The sequence below is a fragment of the Neomonachus schauinslandi genome, chromosome 6 (assembly GCF_002201575.2).
Source record: "Neomonachus schauinslandi chromosome 6, ASM220157v2, whole genome shotgun sequence".
In the NCBI taxonomy this organism is placed as follows: Eukaryota; Metazoa; Chordata; class Mammalia; order Carnivora; family Phocidae; genus Neomonachus; species Neomonachus schauinslandi.
The window spans coordinates 63,050,729-63,067,384 of NC_058408.1; the positions used below are offsets into that span (position 1 = coordinate 63,050,729).

The 16,656-nt window shown below is 39.4% G+C and overlaps 1 protein-coding gene across 5 annotated transcripts in view; it reads right to left on the bottom strand.

Annotated features, from left to right (window-relative positions):
- Nucleotides 1-1,062: 1,062 nt before the first annotated feature.
- Nucleotides 1,063-16,656, bottom strand: part of ADSS2 (adenylosuccinate synthase 2) — a 35,790-nt gene continuing 20,196 nt past the window's right edge. For 4 of the 5 annotated variants that reach the window (XM_021682704.1, XM_021682702.1, XM_021682701.1 and 1 more), the window contains exons 5-13: nucleotides 13,307-13,373; nucleotides 12,940-13,047; nucleotides 11,948-12,029; nucleotides 9,539-9,665; nucleotides 8,395-8,549; nucleotides 6,748-6,872; nucleotides 4,779-4,876; nucleotides 2,332-2,481; nucleotides 1,063-1,133 (exon numbers count right to left, since the gene is read on the bottom strand). In XM_021682704.1, the coding sequence (XP_021538379.1) occupies nucleotides 1,081-1,133; nucleotides 2,332-2,481; nucleotides 4,779-4,876; nucleotides 6,748-6,872; nucleotides 8,395-8,549; nucleotides 9,539-9,665; nucleotides 11,948-12,029; nucleotides 12,940-12,980 (831 nt within the window). In that variant the 5' untranslated portion in view covers nucleotides 12,981-13,047; nucleotides 13,307-13,373 and the 3' untranslated portion in view covers nucleotides 1,063-1,080. The remainder of the gene's footprint in view (nucleotides 1,134-2,331; nucleotides 2,482-4,778; nucleotides 4,877-6,747; nucleotides 6,873-8,394; nucleotides 8,550-9,538; nucleotides 9,666-11,947; nucleotides 12,030-12,939; nucleotides 13,048-13,306; nucleotides 13,374-16,656) is intronic. The other variant, XM_044916428.1, reaches the window with a different exon arrangement.

Consider the following 16,656-nt stretch of genomic DNA (forward strand, 5'->3'; position numbering starts at 1 on the left):
GTTCTTTTTAATCAGCTATTGATGGTATAATAAAATAAATTTAAGTGGCACCTAATTTAAACATTTAAAATAGTTCACTGAAGGATAATCTACAACACAGTATGTCAAGCCTATTTGTCAAAATGACACCTCTTTTTTTCCAAGAAAGAAAAAATAAAAGCATGATCAAAATTATGACTGACCATTTGGGTTCATTTGGACACTTATATAGATGATTCTGTAGGCATACTGGCAGGCACAATGTTGAAAATCAATCCACTAGATTTAGAAATAACGGTAAGATAAAAAAGGACAGCTACACATTTCAGAGTTAATGCCTGAAATTAAAGAAAAATATCCACCAATTATCACAGCGATCTTTTAATGACTAATTTTTTTTAACATTAAGATTGTTGTTTTAGGGAACACCTTTCTCTGGACATTTAATTAAATGTCCAATGTATTAAATAATTTACAGAGAGAAATAAGTTTTGTGTTCTGTACAAATTAAAGGATACATGAATATAATCCCCTCCCCCCTGCCAAAGCTCAAATTTGCAATGGTCTCAGCAGAAAATAAACAGTTCACGAGTTAAACAGAATTTAAAGCATTACAAAAGTTTACAGAACCCTTCTTTTCATCATTTTTTTTCTAACAGAAAAGATCACAATGACAAACTGAATGATCAGAATGTAAAAAATATTTGTGCAAAACTGCATTAATTGTTCTTCCCATTTAATAGAGGTGAAACCAAAGAACACACAATGACAATAATGAAGAAAAACTACACTGAAAGGAACTCTATTTCAGATTTCCAACAACATGGATCAAACTACGACTAAACACAGAGAGAGGACGTGGCACCGTGAGCAGCAGGAGCGTCACATGACTCGGCAATTCTGCCAGCGAAGGGGGCTGACACTGGCACACGCCGAAGCTTCTCTCCACACAGCCGGCCATCTGAAGTGACTGCAAACAACTGTAGGGCTTAAAACTCACTTCAGTGTCTTTCTTCTTGAAATTTGCAGATCATAAATGAAATATTTAAGAAAGTCCTCTCCCCCCTCCTCAGGGAGTGTTTCTTGTATCACTGGAAATCCTTAGAAGAGCTGAATCATAGACTCTCTGGATTTACCTACACCGATCCATTTAACTGGTAGGGGGGAAAGTACAAGAATAGTATTAATTCATTTATAATGTTCAATCCAGGGTCACTATTTAACTTTGCCAGATGCCTTCTGTTATCCTGTGCTGTCCTGCTAGAAGACTGGGCTGATTTCTAAACAGAACGTGCAGTCAACATCCAGCACAGCCTTACCAGTTCCAGTTTGAATCACGTGATATTTCCAAGTCCTCAATGCCTAATAATTAGGTTAGCAAAATACTGGCCTAAACCAGCAGAGACCTAAAGAACCCTTAATTAAGTCCCTAATAACTAGATAAGATAGGCATCTTTGATAAATGCAGTATGCTAAGAGGTGACAGTGTAACTTCTCTATCTCAAAAAAGTAGAAACATCTGGAAAAGAATACTATTTTAACTTGCACAGCCTGAACCAGTCTATAGGAATCTCTAAATATTGTAACACATGGGTTAACCTTTATGGAATTTTACACAGGCCATTGTTAATTCACTATTGCTTGTATTTCAAAAAATGCTGACTAAGAGCCATACCAAACATGCTGACTAAATTGGACATCACGCTGGCTGGGGTAGCTAGCAATTTGGAAAACAAGACTCGTATTTGAGACGAACCACAATACAAATCAGAGTATATAATGAATTCTACATAGAGGACACCTTCTACCCACTTTGTTTTTGTCTCTCCAATCTCTACTAGTACAAGTAGAAGGAAGACTTCCATTAACTAGTCACAGCCATAACCTGGTTATGCCTAACTCCCTGGCCAGCTTGTTTTTTAATAAAGTTTTATTCTCTCCTCTCCTCATATATTTTCAGACTGGATTTCCTATTTTCTGCACCTGTTATTTCCTAACTATTCAAGAAACTCCCGCAACTCCCAACGGTGGTTTAATCTCGAGTGGAAAAACCACAAACCATTTTTGGTTGAAGTGAAAATACAAAAGGATTTGTGACTAGGAGGGAGAAAGGAACAAGCATGAATGTCACACGAGAATTAAGACAGGGTCAAAACAGTGTGAGGTAACCTACTGCCTTCAGGCATACAAAGGATTTTAAAAAGATGACTATATTTACTCTAAGAAATAAGGCTATTTTGTATTTTCCTGGGCATTGATGCAAATCATGAACACTACAAAGTAATAATGATCTTTTATTTTATCTCAAAGGTAGAAATAGAGAAAAGAGAGTTGTTCATAAAGTATACTTACTTGGAATCTGAAGCTCATCTTCAATAAATCGAACGTAATTTTGTGCATTAACAGGTAGTTCTTTAAATGTCCTTGCATTTGATATATCTGTGTTCCAACCTGGGAGCATCTTATATTGAACTTCAACTTTATTTAAGACTTCTTGGTTTGCTGAAAGTTAAAGAGTAAGTCTGTTTTTTCATGGTAGAACGCTGCCTATTGCCAAACAGCTTTTTGCTGTGTCAAAGGTTCATGATCTCTTATGAAAATCCTCGGAGCCAGAGGTGTTTTGGAATGCAGTTTCCCAGAGTGCAGGAAGGTCAGACAGTACATTTACCACCTGAGGCAATATTTTCATAATCAAACACATTCCTGCAGCAACAGGACTCTTCACTCTAAGCAGAGAGATTATTAGCTCTAATATCAACTCAAGTCACGTTTTGCTATCAAAGGACTTCGATGCCAAACTTTAAACTTTCCATTTTGAGAGCTTTTTAGATTTCCACACTGTAGATTAGAGATTATGGACCTGCATAAAGGCAGCAACCTCACAGAAAGGAGACTTGCATACTTGCTCTCATCTGGGAAATCTACTGATTTTGTGATTGTACAAAGCTGAGCTGGAAATTTCCTTCATTATCTCACCTAATCATTTTCTCTGTATCCATATCCCCTAATAAAAATGGACGGTGTACGAAAGTAAGAACAGTTTCTTTGACTAGAGACAGTAGGGATTCTGTCCAGACCTCCCAAGTCAGCACTCAGATGCTCATTCTACTGCCCACTGAGGACTCCCGCTCAGAAATTACCATCCACTGAAGGGAGCTGCCTCCCCAGAACAGCCCACATCCCACGACTGGTCAATGTACACAACAGGCAGCACAAAACTGCAGGTTCTGAGAAAAAGAAAACTCACAAGCAAGTCCTGAAAGTACTCAACTCTCTGCCCAGGGACAATTTCCCAGCCTCTGGAAGTCAGGACGCTAGAGTCGGGGGACAAACAGTGGTCCCACTGAGCTGAGAAGGCAGATAATCAGGTTTCAGCGAAGCTGAAATGGCTCAGGCCAACACGGGCAAGTGTCAGAGAAGAGGGAGCTATGTGGGGAGCTCCCAGCCCTCAGAAGTCTGTGTGAAAGTCCCATTGCTAACGTTCAACTTCACATGGAAGGGACCCATGGGACCGCTGGAGGCTTATCAGATACTAGCTGTCACCCAGCTGAGTGGGACAGATTCTAGAGGTCAAGCAATGCTGGCAGAAGGAAAGGGGCAGGGTACACTGGAGCTCCAGCACTGCCGCATTGGGGCGATCTCTTTACACTCTCCTGGCATCCAGCTGAGATAGCAGAGAGCCTGCTCCTTAAAATTAAAAACCATGCTCAAGAGTATAACTGACTGCAGACCCTCCATAAGGAAGCCTAAAACCAAGCTACCAAGTTCCACAGAGGAGACCGAAATTCGGAGACTGACCCACACCAGGTTAGAGGTTTGGGAAACACCCTGGGCTCTTCACATAACTATACTAACACAGCAGAAAACCAAGCTTATACAAGTTCAAGATGATCAGCCAGTAATTCAACTGTCCCCTAACATAAGAACCAATACTCTTCAGAGGAAGATAACAGAATCTGAGTCACTACAATATAAGCACATTCAACCAGAAGTCATTAGTCCGCAATCAAGGAAAAGAACAGTCAAGAGAAACCAAACTGGAGATGGCCCCTCGGACTAACAGATAATGATTTTAAACGTGTTTCTAAGAACTTAAGGTGATCCTCGGTTCCCAAGGACTGGTCGTCATCAGCAAGTCACAAAACCTACAAGCCTACCAAGTTTCATTAAGCTAGTGAATATTCCTTTCTTTGGCATATTCCCAGGCTTACAGGATGACTAAACAAATGAATGGTTCCTATTTCTGGAAGCTGGAAACATTTATGGAACTTCCTGAGTAACTGAAGAAATCCTATAACTAAAGATATGCCTGAAGAAACACAGTACCTCATGTAGGAAGTCTCCCTACAACCACCCACTTTTGACATAGGAGATCAGAAAAAATCATTCATGTGGCTTGAAGAACAGGGTGGGTAAATGTATTAAGAGCCTGCTTACTTTTACGAGCAGCACTCTTCTCCTACCCCACGTTTCTCAAGGAAGAGAAGAACGCTACACAGAAGTTACTTTCAAAATAGGGAAGATAAGATTCAGGAGCAGCATAGCTGGCTGGGCTCAGAGGGACCGTGTTTCTTCTTTCCTATTTTGAGTCTGAACACACGCTTATTACTGCAAGCCAGGATCCAAATGCATAGCAGCTATGAAACAAATGCCAATAACATGTGAATATACTTTTGCTATTCACAAAGAACGTATCAACCCTGTGGCTATACATCATAGACTATACATAGGTACTTTATGAAACTGCTCTAACACGTTCACCTAATAATATTCTTTTTTTCACAGACTGAAAAAAGTACCTGGGAAATGAGGTATGATTTCACCATCTAACTTGTAAGCAACTCCAACTTTGATTTCCGTAAACATGTCCAAAATATCCAATTTGGTAAGTGCCAACCTAAGTGGAAGGAAAGGCAACGTTCAAACAGCAAACTATTAAAGGCCCTAACATCTAACTTGACGAAGAAGTAAAGGAAAATTCATACAAAGCTAAACATTCCAAAGCAATTCTGAAAACTGGTTAGGATTATATTCTAAAGTGTGCCACACATAAAGCGTGCATTTTCCTCATAATAAAAAAATGACTTAACTGATCTACTTGTGAGTTACTTTTCTAATAATTATATTTTCCCTGATTGATCCATACCACCTTTATTATTTATTTATTTTGAGAGAGAGAGTGTGCACACGAGTGGGAGGGGGAGGAGCCATGGAAGGGAGAGAGAATCTCAAGCGGGCTTCACGCTCAGTGCAGAGCCCAGAGCATGGCTTGATCTCACGACCCTGAGATCATGACCTGAGCCAAAATCAAGAGTTGGACGTTTAACCAACTGAGCCACCCAGGAGCCCCGCTTAGCTTTCTTATGATGGATCAACACAAACCTCAGGGACAGCAGCCTGGAGTAAAGGATGCACTCTGTGGGACACAGCAGAAGTCGCTGTTCCACATGGAAGACTACAAGATACATGTACATTTACATGTAGGCCACTGATCCTCATTTCTTTACTCTGGTTATTATCACCTCCATCCTTCTGCTCAGAAATTGTCAAAGCAAAGTGAGGACACCACATCAAGGACCTCTTCAAGATACATCAAATCTCCCAATAAACTGACTGGGAAACAATTTTAAGGGAAAATCTATATAATTAGCTAAAACAGTTAAGTTTGGGATTCTTACCCACAAATTTTTTGTCCTTTATCCTGTTATTTGCTGGAAGTTAAGCCTAATTAATACAAACAGGAGTACATTTATTTACATATTTATGTACATGTGTGAATAGCAACTTTTTACCAAGTGATTTCAGTGAGCCAGGCAGCACACTATATGCTCTCTCACTATATTTCTCACCTAATTTTCAAAACACTCACATGTAGTAGGTAATAGTATTGTCTAGATTTTAAAGATGATGAAAAAGGCACAGAAAGAGTAACTTGACCAAAGTCCTGGCACAACGCATGAATCTGAGATTTGAAAACAGAAGTTAGGAGGGCGCCTGGGTGGCTCAGTTGGTTAAGCGACTGCCTTCGGCTCAGGTCATGATCCTGGAGTCCCTGGATCGAGTCCCGCATCGGGCTCCCTGCTCGGCAGGGAGTCTGCTTCGTCCTCTGACCCTATCCCCTCTCATGTGCTCTCTGTCTCTCTCATTCTCTCTGTCTCAAATAAATAAATAAAATCTTTAAAAAAAAAAAGAAGTTAGGAGCACCTGGGTGGCTCAGTCGTTAAGCATCTGCCTTCAGCTCAGGTCATGATCCCAGGGTCCTGGGATAGAGCCCCGCATCAAGCTCCCTGCTCGGCTGGGAGCCTGCTTCTCCCTCTCCTACTCCCCCTGCTTGTGTTCCCTCTCTCTCTGTGTCTCTCTCTGTCAAATAAATAAATAAAATCTTTAAAAAAAAAAAAAGTTAGACATTAATCAAGCCCATGCACTAAATCGGTTATATTGCCTCCCCTCCATATAAAGCAAAATGCACCATCTACCTACCTACCTACATACCTCACTTTCCTCTATACTTACATGCATATGGGAGTAACATGATTCCTTTTTCCCAACCGTGGATATGTACGAAGACAACCTGGGGTCCTTTCCCTTGGGTACCCTTCCCCTAGATCTTGGTCCACTTGAACCTTGAACTACAATTTCATCTGGAGGCTAAACAGTGAACTTTTTCTACCAGGGCACTACTTTTCAAGTTTGCACTCCAAAAAATTTAACCTGTGGTCATAAACTGTACCTTAGTTTCCTGAAATAAATGTTTCTAAGAATACTCACGCAGTAAATCCATTAATCATATGAGCATATTTGAGCAAAACCAGGTCCAGCCAGCCACACCTTCTTTTCCTGCCAGTGGTTACCCCAAACTCTCGACCTCTTGTTTGTAATAATTCTCCAATTTCCTAGAAAACAGAAAACAGGACTTTAGGATTATAATACCAATGCTGTCAATCTAGTAGAATTACATGTAAGATCATATACCAAGTCAAAGTCTTATATAGAGATGAACATCTTCCAAAAAATAACTAAGTGGAAGACAGAATTCCATACCGATGATGGATCGTATGTGAGGTAGGCATTATTTGGAAGAGATCCACTTTGGGCTTCATTTTTTACCATTTCTTTAAAACCGGTATTTTTTACAATGTTAGATAACTTCTTAAAATTTAGAGTAACATAGAAAATGCTTCATATTAAAAACAAGGTTAATTATTTTTTAAAATAGACAAGTTAAGCCAATTGTTCCAAGAACTGTAGTTCGATGAGCCTCCCGAAAACCAGAAGACAAACTCTCAGCTAGTCAGTCGGTGTGGACAGCACAATGCCCTTTCGACATTGCTCAAAGATCTAAGCCACAGCCATTCCCTACAACCCAATTTTTCACTTATCATCTATCTACTCCCTAATTTACACCTTTCTGATTAAAGTCATCATTTCACTACCTCTTGTATTGACATCAATACAACTATGTGTTTTTTAAAATGTTGCTCTGTCAGGTTTGAATCCCAGCCCCGTCCCTCTGAGTGACTTTGCACAAGTGATTTCAGCTCTCCATGCCTGTTTCCTCATGTGTAGAAGGGGGACAGTGACACCACCCAGCTCCCCGAGGGTCATGAGGTCCAAAGAGCTTCCGAGTATACAACACTCACAGACAGTGCCCCACCCAACATCACCGCCGCGGAGCTGTTGGCTGGGAACAGATCAAGTCTGGAAGTCACTCTGCTGAGCCTCGGCTCCAGAAAAGCTCTCGGGGAAAGGCAATTCTTATTTTTACCCACTTCTTTCTCCTCCACTATCTCAACCTCCCTCATAAACCCACCTTCCTGTAGCCTGGCACTTAAAATTACCTTTAAGTTCTCTCTAACCCTTTGTCTTTTGTTGCCAATCTGCTGTCACTTAAGTGAAAAGCACAGGAAGAATTCAAGGGGAAAAAAGCAGAAGTTTTTATTTTATTTTTTATTTTAAAGATTTATTTATTTGACAGAGAGAGAGCACGCACAAGCAGGGGGAGCAGCAGGCAGCAGGAGAGGGAGAAGCAGACTCCCTGATGAGCAGAGCCCAACCTGGGGCTCGATCCCAAGACCCTGGGACCAGGGCCCGAGCTGAAGGCAAACGCTTAACGACTGAGCCACCCAGGCACCTCCCCCTTCTTTTTAAAGATTTTATTTATTTGACAGAGAGAGAGAAAGATTTTATTTTAAGATTTTATTTATTTGAGAGAGAGAGAAGGCATGAGAAGGAGAAGGAATCTGAAGCAGACTCCCCGCTGAGCGTGGAGCCTGACACAGAGCTTGATCCCACAACCGTAAGGTCACGACCTGAGCTGAAACCAAGAGTTGGACTTAACCAACTGAGCCACCAAGGCACCCCAGAAGTTTTTATTTTAAAACTTTCAGAATTGGATCTACTGAAAAACAGGCTTACATTGTCTTGCTCTGTTGGGAAGGCACCAATGCCAACTCGAGTTGTGTAAGCTTTCACGACCCCATACACTTCTCCAACATTTTGAGGGGGCATTCCCAACCCTGTACAGACACCTCCAACTGTACAGTTCGAAGAGGTCACAAAAGGATAAGTTCCTAAAAAAGAAACAAATATTATACACACATAGATATATACATTACTCTGAAACAATTACTGTGAAAAATCTGCATTTGAGTACATTCTAGGTACTGGACAGACTTGACTATAACTGCCCTCTCAAACCTCAACCTTTAGTCCTTGATCCTTTCTGTCTGTAATGAGATCAAAACACAGGTAGTTAGAGCTATCCCTGCCGTGCTCATTCTGGGGAGGTTTCTTGAGTGTGCACAGTTACTCAGCTCTGTATGGTAGGTACTCACCTAATGGATTGCTGAATAATTTCATGCCAAAACCCTGGCGTTAGGCTAACTATTCCACTATGTAGACTTATAATCTTTGTGTTTTTAACATGTTCCTATTAGTTTAAAAATGAATTTATTTTATTCCCTTGATATAGATTTTTAATCTACAGTAATAGAAATACACTTTTTCTTTAATTGGTATACTTGGAGTCAAAAGCCAATGAAATGTCAGTAAGACCTGAGAACAGACTTATCTTTGGAGATCATGTTCAGAGGGAAAGGCCAACAACCTAATGGGGCAGTAGATGGAAGACGTTAAAGCTTTAACTTTTTTAAGATGGAGGATGCCCTAATCCATTCAGAATGTCACGCCCAAGGAGTTAAATGGATTTCCACAGATCTTAGAATAGGCATGTTTAATGACAGTGTTGATTAGTTTTTGATATTTAAAGTTCCAAGCAAATAGAGCATGAACCAAACAACAGAAATCAGTTTACAGAATCCCAAACCCACTGACCCAAATAGTGATTTCATTTTTCTCCTGAACTACAAATCGTAACACATGCATTGTGTATTCCACAATATTGCTTTAAAAAAAAAGATTAGTAGATGACAAACGTCCATCATTCCTGAATATACAAGCTAAAAGCCTTGTTTTAAAACTCCGTAAGGCAAACATTAATTATTTATACCCTAAGTACTTTAGGGCTCAGTTAAGCTCCCACAAATCATATCTCACTTACCAAAATCAATATCTAGTAGTGCTGCATTTGCACCTTCTACCAAGATTTTCTTTGGTGGTCCATGCAGGGCCTCGTAGAGGAAGTAAACTCCATCTCTCACCATTGGTTTAATCCTTTCCATATAACCCTGTAGACAAAGACAAAAAACAATTTCAATGTGTGCTAATAAATTTACAACATGACCAGTACAAGTAAAATTCACCTGACTGTGTGACAAGGCAAACTTAACTCTTGCAAAGCAGAAGGGGGTTGGTGACCATGCTCACCCTACTGCATATTTGGATTAGCTTTGGTCTCTTGTCCTGATTTTCCAGAACCAGAAATGAGACCCTAGCTCAAGAACAGTAGAGAAACAGTGAAATTCAGAGGTTCTACATTAACCTCACTGCAAGTAATGATGACCACCTTCCATTCTTCATAAACCAGCTCTCAGGAAAATAAAAAGAGCTAAGTATATTACACTGTGCTTTTATATTTTGTGAGGTATTTAAAAAGCCACATTTATAATCCATGTAACCACAAGTTTTGAAACTTGCATCTGGGTGACTGTCAAAATGTTGGTGCAGGTCACAAGTGACGTTGCCAAGCATGCAAATAGTGACAATTGTTAATATTCTTTTGCCACTGTATTTCATTACAGCAATATCTCAGCAGTATTACTAGTAGATAATATCAAATACTATTTTACACTGAGCATTGTAAAACTCTCACAAAACATTAAAAGTATTAATAACACTGCTTAATTTTAGAATTCAATTAAAAATGTAATATAAACAAGAATTCCCCCAAGGCCTAAAGTATAACTACAATAAAACCTAGTTTTAACTATGTTTCCATATTTGGCCAGTCTAGTATGGAAATTCCACCATCCACTCATGAACTAACCGAGTATGTTACACCTACTGATGAAAGTCTGGTGTCCCCCCACCCCATTGGCTCTAGTCTCCTGCTTATTTCTGGTTTAGACCTTTTGTCAGGCTGGAAATGACCATGCCATTCATCATGTCCCTTATTCCTTAAAGTGCTGGTTCGACATATACCACCTATTAATTCAATCTTCTTCCCCAATTCTGTTCGTGATTATTCATCTGCTTTACATTCAAATGAAACATGGATAAAACAGAACCAAAGAGCCATATCCACATTTTAGTGCATAAATATTTCCAAGTTGCCAGGAATAAATTGAAAATATTTGTTTCATGACAGAATGAAAAGAAGATGGCAGTCTATTCTAAGCAACAACCAATACACTGAAATCTAAATTCCCAACATTTAGAATCTTCCTGGGAGGTCTTTTTTTTAAAAGAAATTTAGTGAGTAGATAGGCCTAAGGTATACAACCATTCTAGAATGGCATATGAGGTTCATAAATTCCTGGGCGCCTGGGTGGCTCAGTTGGTTAAGCGACTGCCTTCGGCTCAGGTCATGATCCTGGAGTCCCTGGATCGAGTCCCGCATCGGGCTCCCTGCTCGGCAGGGAGCCTGCTTCTGCCTCTGACCCTCCCCCTTCTCATGTGCTCTCTCTCATTCTCTCCGTCTCAAATAAATAAATAAAATCTTTAAAAAAATAAAATAAATAAAATAAATTCCTATTCAGCTCTGGAATTCACGTTCATACCTATTTATAGAAGAGAAGTAATAATCATATACATAGGACCCATCTTGAAACGCACCAAACATCAGGGACGAATATAAGGGTAAAAGGGTAGGAGATTTGCCTACTGACGAACTCAGGCACCACTGACAACTGAAAGCAGCCACACGTGGACCCAACCCTTGGCCAATCACCTTCTTGGTCTTTTAAAACAAAGTGCTACAGACACTGGCCCTGTGGGGCGTCCTTCCAGAACAGGCCGGCTAGCTTTACAAGTTATCTCCTACTGTCCCTTCTGTTGATCTATGCTCCACATTGCTAAAAGGGATTTTTATATAATACAAATCTAGTCTTTTTTTCTGCTCAAAATTACTCCATAGCTTTTTCTTAACCCCAGGATAAAAGTCAAACTCTCTATCATTGTGTATAAGACCACTACAAGACCCGTGAACTCCTCCTCTCTGCTCCCCACTCAATCTTTTGTTTCAGCCACATCATGTGAAGTGACTCAAACACGTTATGTCCTTTTAGGTAGGCCTATATGTTTTTAGACATAAAAAGGACAAGTAATTCACTTTACCAGTTCTCATTTCCAATGCTTTATGCATATCTGTATGGCATTTATTATACTATAAATTATTTAACATATAACTTCTCAGTCACAGTGTAATTTCCATAAGGGAAATTAAACACTCCACATTCTTCATTCTTAGGTTTGCAGTTCCTAATGCAAAACGGGAATGGATGAAAGATCTTAGATGCCAATCTGGCAAACAAGTTTTAAAAAGAACATTAAAAAGGCCAGAAAGCACTACCTTGAGTTTTTGTAATTCGCCTTCAATGTCGATTTCCAGAGTGGGGTATATAGATTTGTACTGGTTAGCCAGAACTCTGAACCTGAGAAGTAGAGATAAATCAAGACAGTAGCTCAATTAAAAACAGTCTGAATAACATCATTCGATTCAAATGGTTTCTGTAGATAAGTGTTGAAACCACTTATAACAAATGAATCCCAAACTGAAGCTCCATTCTAAGAAATAAAATCTAAACAGATCAGTCATATGAATAAGTGACACACTCAAAAACAGTATTTTTTATTCAAATTTAGGAATACCAACAACATAATCGGGGTGATGTGCGTGGAGGGAAGAACTAAAATCTGTAACAACACTTCAGTAGGAATTTTACTACACTGTGTGAAAAATAAAAGGGGGCGGTCTGCATGATGCTTTTAAGAGAGACAGAGGTAGGGCCTTTGATGCCACCTGTTACTAAATACAACCAACTAACTCTCCATCACAGAGTCACCATATAGCTTTGATGATGATGATTAGGTTTCTCATGGAGATTTTTCTAGAGAGTAAGTGTCAGTGAGGCAATTTCTATTGTTTAAGGGGAGTCTGGGACACAAGAGTTCACCAGTACCTAAGAGCCTAATTATGTCTAGGTGGTGGGGCAGGGGGTCTCCAGAACTGAAAATCTGAGGATCAAGACTCTGGGATGTGGTAACCCCACCAAAGCACCCCCCGGAATCTCTGTTTCTCAGCAAACCATCCCAAACTCCAATCCTTAAATATAATTTTGGCTTTGCCTTCTTAGGGTACTGCTAGGATATCATCATGAGGTTACTTTTCATGAAGTTTAATTTGAAATTAAGTAATAAAAATAACTTTAAAGTCCAAATAAAACCAAAAAAGCCAAACACCACTCTTCAACTAGAATACTGATTTTACCAATTTGCATCTTGGATTTGAAAAATTCCAAAAATCCCATTTGCTCTTGCCACTCTGAAACACGAGTTAGTTACCTCTCAGAGAAGCCATCAAAGTCAGAAACCAGATCACACATCCGCAGTCCACTCCGAGCAGCTTTGGAAGAATAAACTGGGCCAATGCCCTTTTTTGTGGTACCCAAACTTAAAAATAAATCAGAACAAGCTTTGAGTTAGACAAGAAAAATGGAGTTCTTGTGGTCACATCATCACAAAGAATGAAGGTACTTTGACTACTTTCTGTTTTGCTATTTTCTGTAAGTTTATTTTCACAATCCTATGATTTCTCTGGAGTCTTAACAGGATATTCTAATAATTTTTCTTAAACCTCCGGCCTAGACTTTAAACATTAGGGTCCGGATATGCTTAAACTGCACCAAAAACAAAAACAAAAAAACCCTACTTTTTTCCTGCTTGTTCTTGTCTCTGTTGCTCCTGGATACCATCAGCTGCTTGATGAAAATCGAATACTGAGGGGAAAAAAAACCAAATCACGGTTGTTGTTGAAACAAAGGTAATACAGAAGGAGCAAAACATACTGAATTTTAAATTACTTAAGCTATAAATCCCTTCAGCTTAATTTCATCATGACTAATCAAACAGATATATTTTATTTTTTTAAAAGATATATTTATTTATGAGAGAGGGAGGGGGAAAGAGGGAGAGAGGGAAAGAGAGAAAGAGAGGGAGGGCACGAGCAGGAGGGGCAAAGGGAGAGGGAGAGAGGATCCTAAGCAGAGTCCGCGCTAGGCATGGAGCCCGATGCGGGGCTTGATCTCATGACCTGAGCCGAAACCAAGAATTGGAGGCTCAGCTGACTGCGCCACCCCGGCACCCCAAATGTATACGTTTTAAAAAGCAACAGCAATGGTGGGAGTGAAGGTTTATTATGCCAACAGGTATACTAATATGAAAATATGCCTGATTGTTAATTCCTACTAACTGCAACCTGTATTATTTTAAAAATGGTAAGAGGGTACCCCACAATTCTAGGAAACTCAGTTTACTAGGATACCCTCTTTTCTTCAGGTTCTACCCTCCAAACATCTCTAGATTATTCTGACATCTCTCTCTCTCTCTCATGAGCTTCCATCATCTCTAGCCAAAATTGTAGCCAACTAATGAGTGTGCACATTTCCACTCTTGGACATCTTGAATTCATAATTTTGAATGCAGCAAAGCCATCTTTCCAACACACAAATATGATGTCACTACCCCTTTTGCCTTTAAAAGTCAATGGCTTTCTATTGCTCAAAAGAAAAAGAACTCTTTTATGTGGCCTCCCTGCATAGCCTGCTCTTTCATCTGGGGCTCCCTCCTTTCTGCCCTTGGGTCACACAGACACTCTTCTATGGCCTGGGCTACAAGGCATACACTTCTGTCTGAATGTGCCTCATCCCGTTCCTGCTCACACACGTGTACTCACGCTCACACACTCACTCTCTCCTACCAGTATTTTAGGAGTCTTGGGACCATGTCAGTTAGCTTACCAGATTTCCTGCACCTACAAGTTCTCAGATATTTACTGACTGAATAAATAGCGATTTTATGGAACAGGCAAGCCTAGAATTTGGTCTTCAAACTTTTAATCAAGGCTTCTGTTTCAAAAAAGCCTTAGGGGAATATAATTTATGTACCATAAAATTCACCCACTTAAAGCGTACAATTTAATCATTTTCTGTACATTAAACCATGGCTTCTTTTCACTGATGAATGTTACTGTGTCTAAATAAATAAGCTGAAATGTATGAATTTTAAACAGAATGACTGATCTAAGGTTCCTAGAACTAGTGGTGGCATGTGGAAAAGAACTATTTGGCAGGATGAGAAGACTAATGTTGTAGTTATAGATGCTGAAACTAAAAAAAAAAAAAAAAACCCGAGGAAATCTGACCTTAAACCACCCTCTGACTGGCCCAGCCTCTAAAGCCTTCTGTGCCCTAGGTCCCCTTTCTGAGACACTGAGAACTGTCAAGGCAGTCATCTCCCCTGCTTGGCAGGGTTAATAAGCACAGCTGTGTACAGCTAACAGGTTTCCCTAGTGGTCTCGTAGGGGCGTTCCAACACTTCCTACACGAGGTGATCACGAGACAGAAACTACGTTCTTATTGTGGGATTTAAAATTATCCTGTAAATCACTATCTGCCTCAGTGCCACAGAATTGGATAGCAATGACATCCTTAAACTACACTGGGATATTGTACACCAACAGATATTTACAAGAATGTGCACAGCAATATTTTTATAATAACTCAATACTGGAAATGATTCAAAGTTTCATCAACGGTAAAAATGGACAAATTGGGCCATAGTCATACAATGGGATATACGATTCAGCAATGAAAATAAGATACTGCTTCATTTAATAATAAGGATGAATCAGATAGGCATACTGCTGAGTGGAAGTCAGACACAACAGATTATATAAATGTATAATTTGTATAAAATTCAAACACAGACGAAACCAATCTATTGTGAGAGAATAGTGGTTACCCTTCGTGAGGGGGAGTAGATAATAACTAGGAAAGGTCATCAGAGTAGTTTTTTTTTCATTTAGATATATGGACATATAACATTAGTTTCAGGTGTAGAACATAATGATTCGGTATTTGTATACACAGCAAAATGACAACCACAGTGAGTTTAATTAACATACATCACCATAAACAGCCACAAATTTTTTTTTGTGATGAGAACTTTTTTGTTTTCTTAACTAGGCTCCATGCCCAACATGGGGCTTGAACTCACAACCTTGAGATCAAGATCTGAGATAGAGAGCCGGATGCTCTCCCTAATGAGCCACCCAGGTGCCCCGTGATGAGAACTCCTAAAATCTATTATCTTAGCAACTTTCAAATACACCATACAGTACTGTTAACTATAGTCGCCATGCTGTCCACGACATCTCTGTGACTTTTTTATTCTGTAACTGGAAGTTTGTAACTTTTGACCACCCTCGCCCATTTTGCACTACCAACTGCCTGCCTCTGGCAACTACCAGTATGTTCTCCCTATCTTTGAGTCTGTGGGGTTTTGGGGTTTTCTTTCTCAAGACTGCCTTGACTATTCCGTTTCTTTGTAGTTCCAAACAAGTTATATTTGTTCTATTGTTCTATTTCTGTGAAAAATACCACTGTAATTTTGATAGGGATTGCCCTAAATCTGTAGATTGCTTCGGGTAGTATGGACATTTTAACAGTACTAATTCTTCCAATCCATGAGCACAAAACATCTTTCCATTTATTGTGTCTGATTTAATTTCTTTCATCAGTGTCTTATAGTTGTCAGTGTATAGGTCCTTCACATGCTTGGCTGGCAAAGCGTAACAAGGTAGTCAGTGGTTAAAGGGGTAAAATATTGTATACTTATTGTGCACTTTGTGTATTGTGTGCAATGTTAAAATGTTTACTTATTTCTAATAATAGCTATCCTATACTATAGGGATTAGTTTATTGTCATGCTCTGAATTTAGTATATAGCTTATAGCCTTTCTTATCTACTTTTGAGAGGCCAGAATAGTTCTTAAGAAGCTGTTTCATTAAACTCCAACTTTGCAAATCAGTTATGACAAAAACTGAGATGTTGGAAGAAGCCACTTCTTTTGAATGAAAAGATATTTTACATTTAAGTATTTTTGTTATTTTCTATGTTCAAATAAGTTACAAAGGCACCTGGCAAATCACAAGTAAATGGTTGATGGAAAGCAGGTAAACCATATTTTTCATAAGTTAATTTAGTACCTTGCCATAGAGC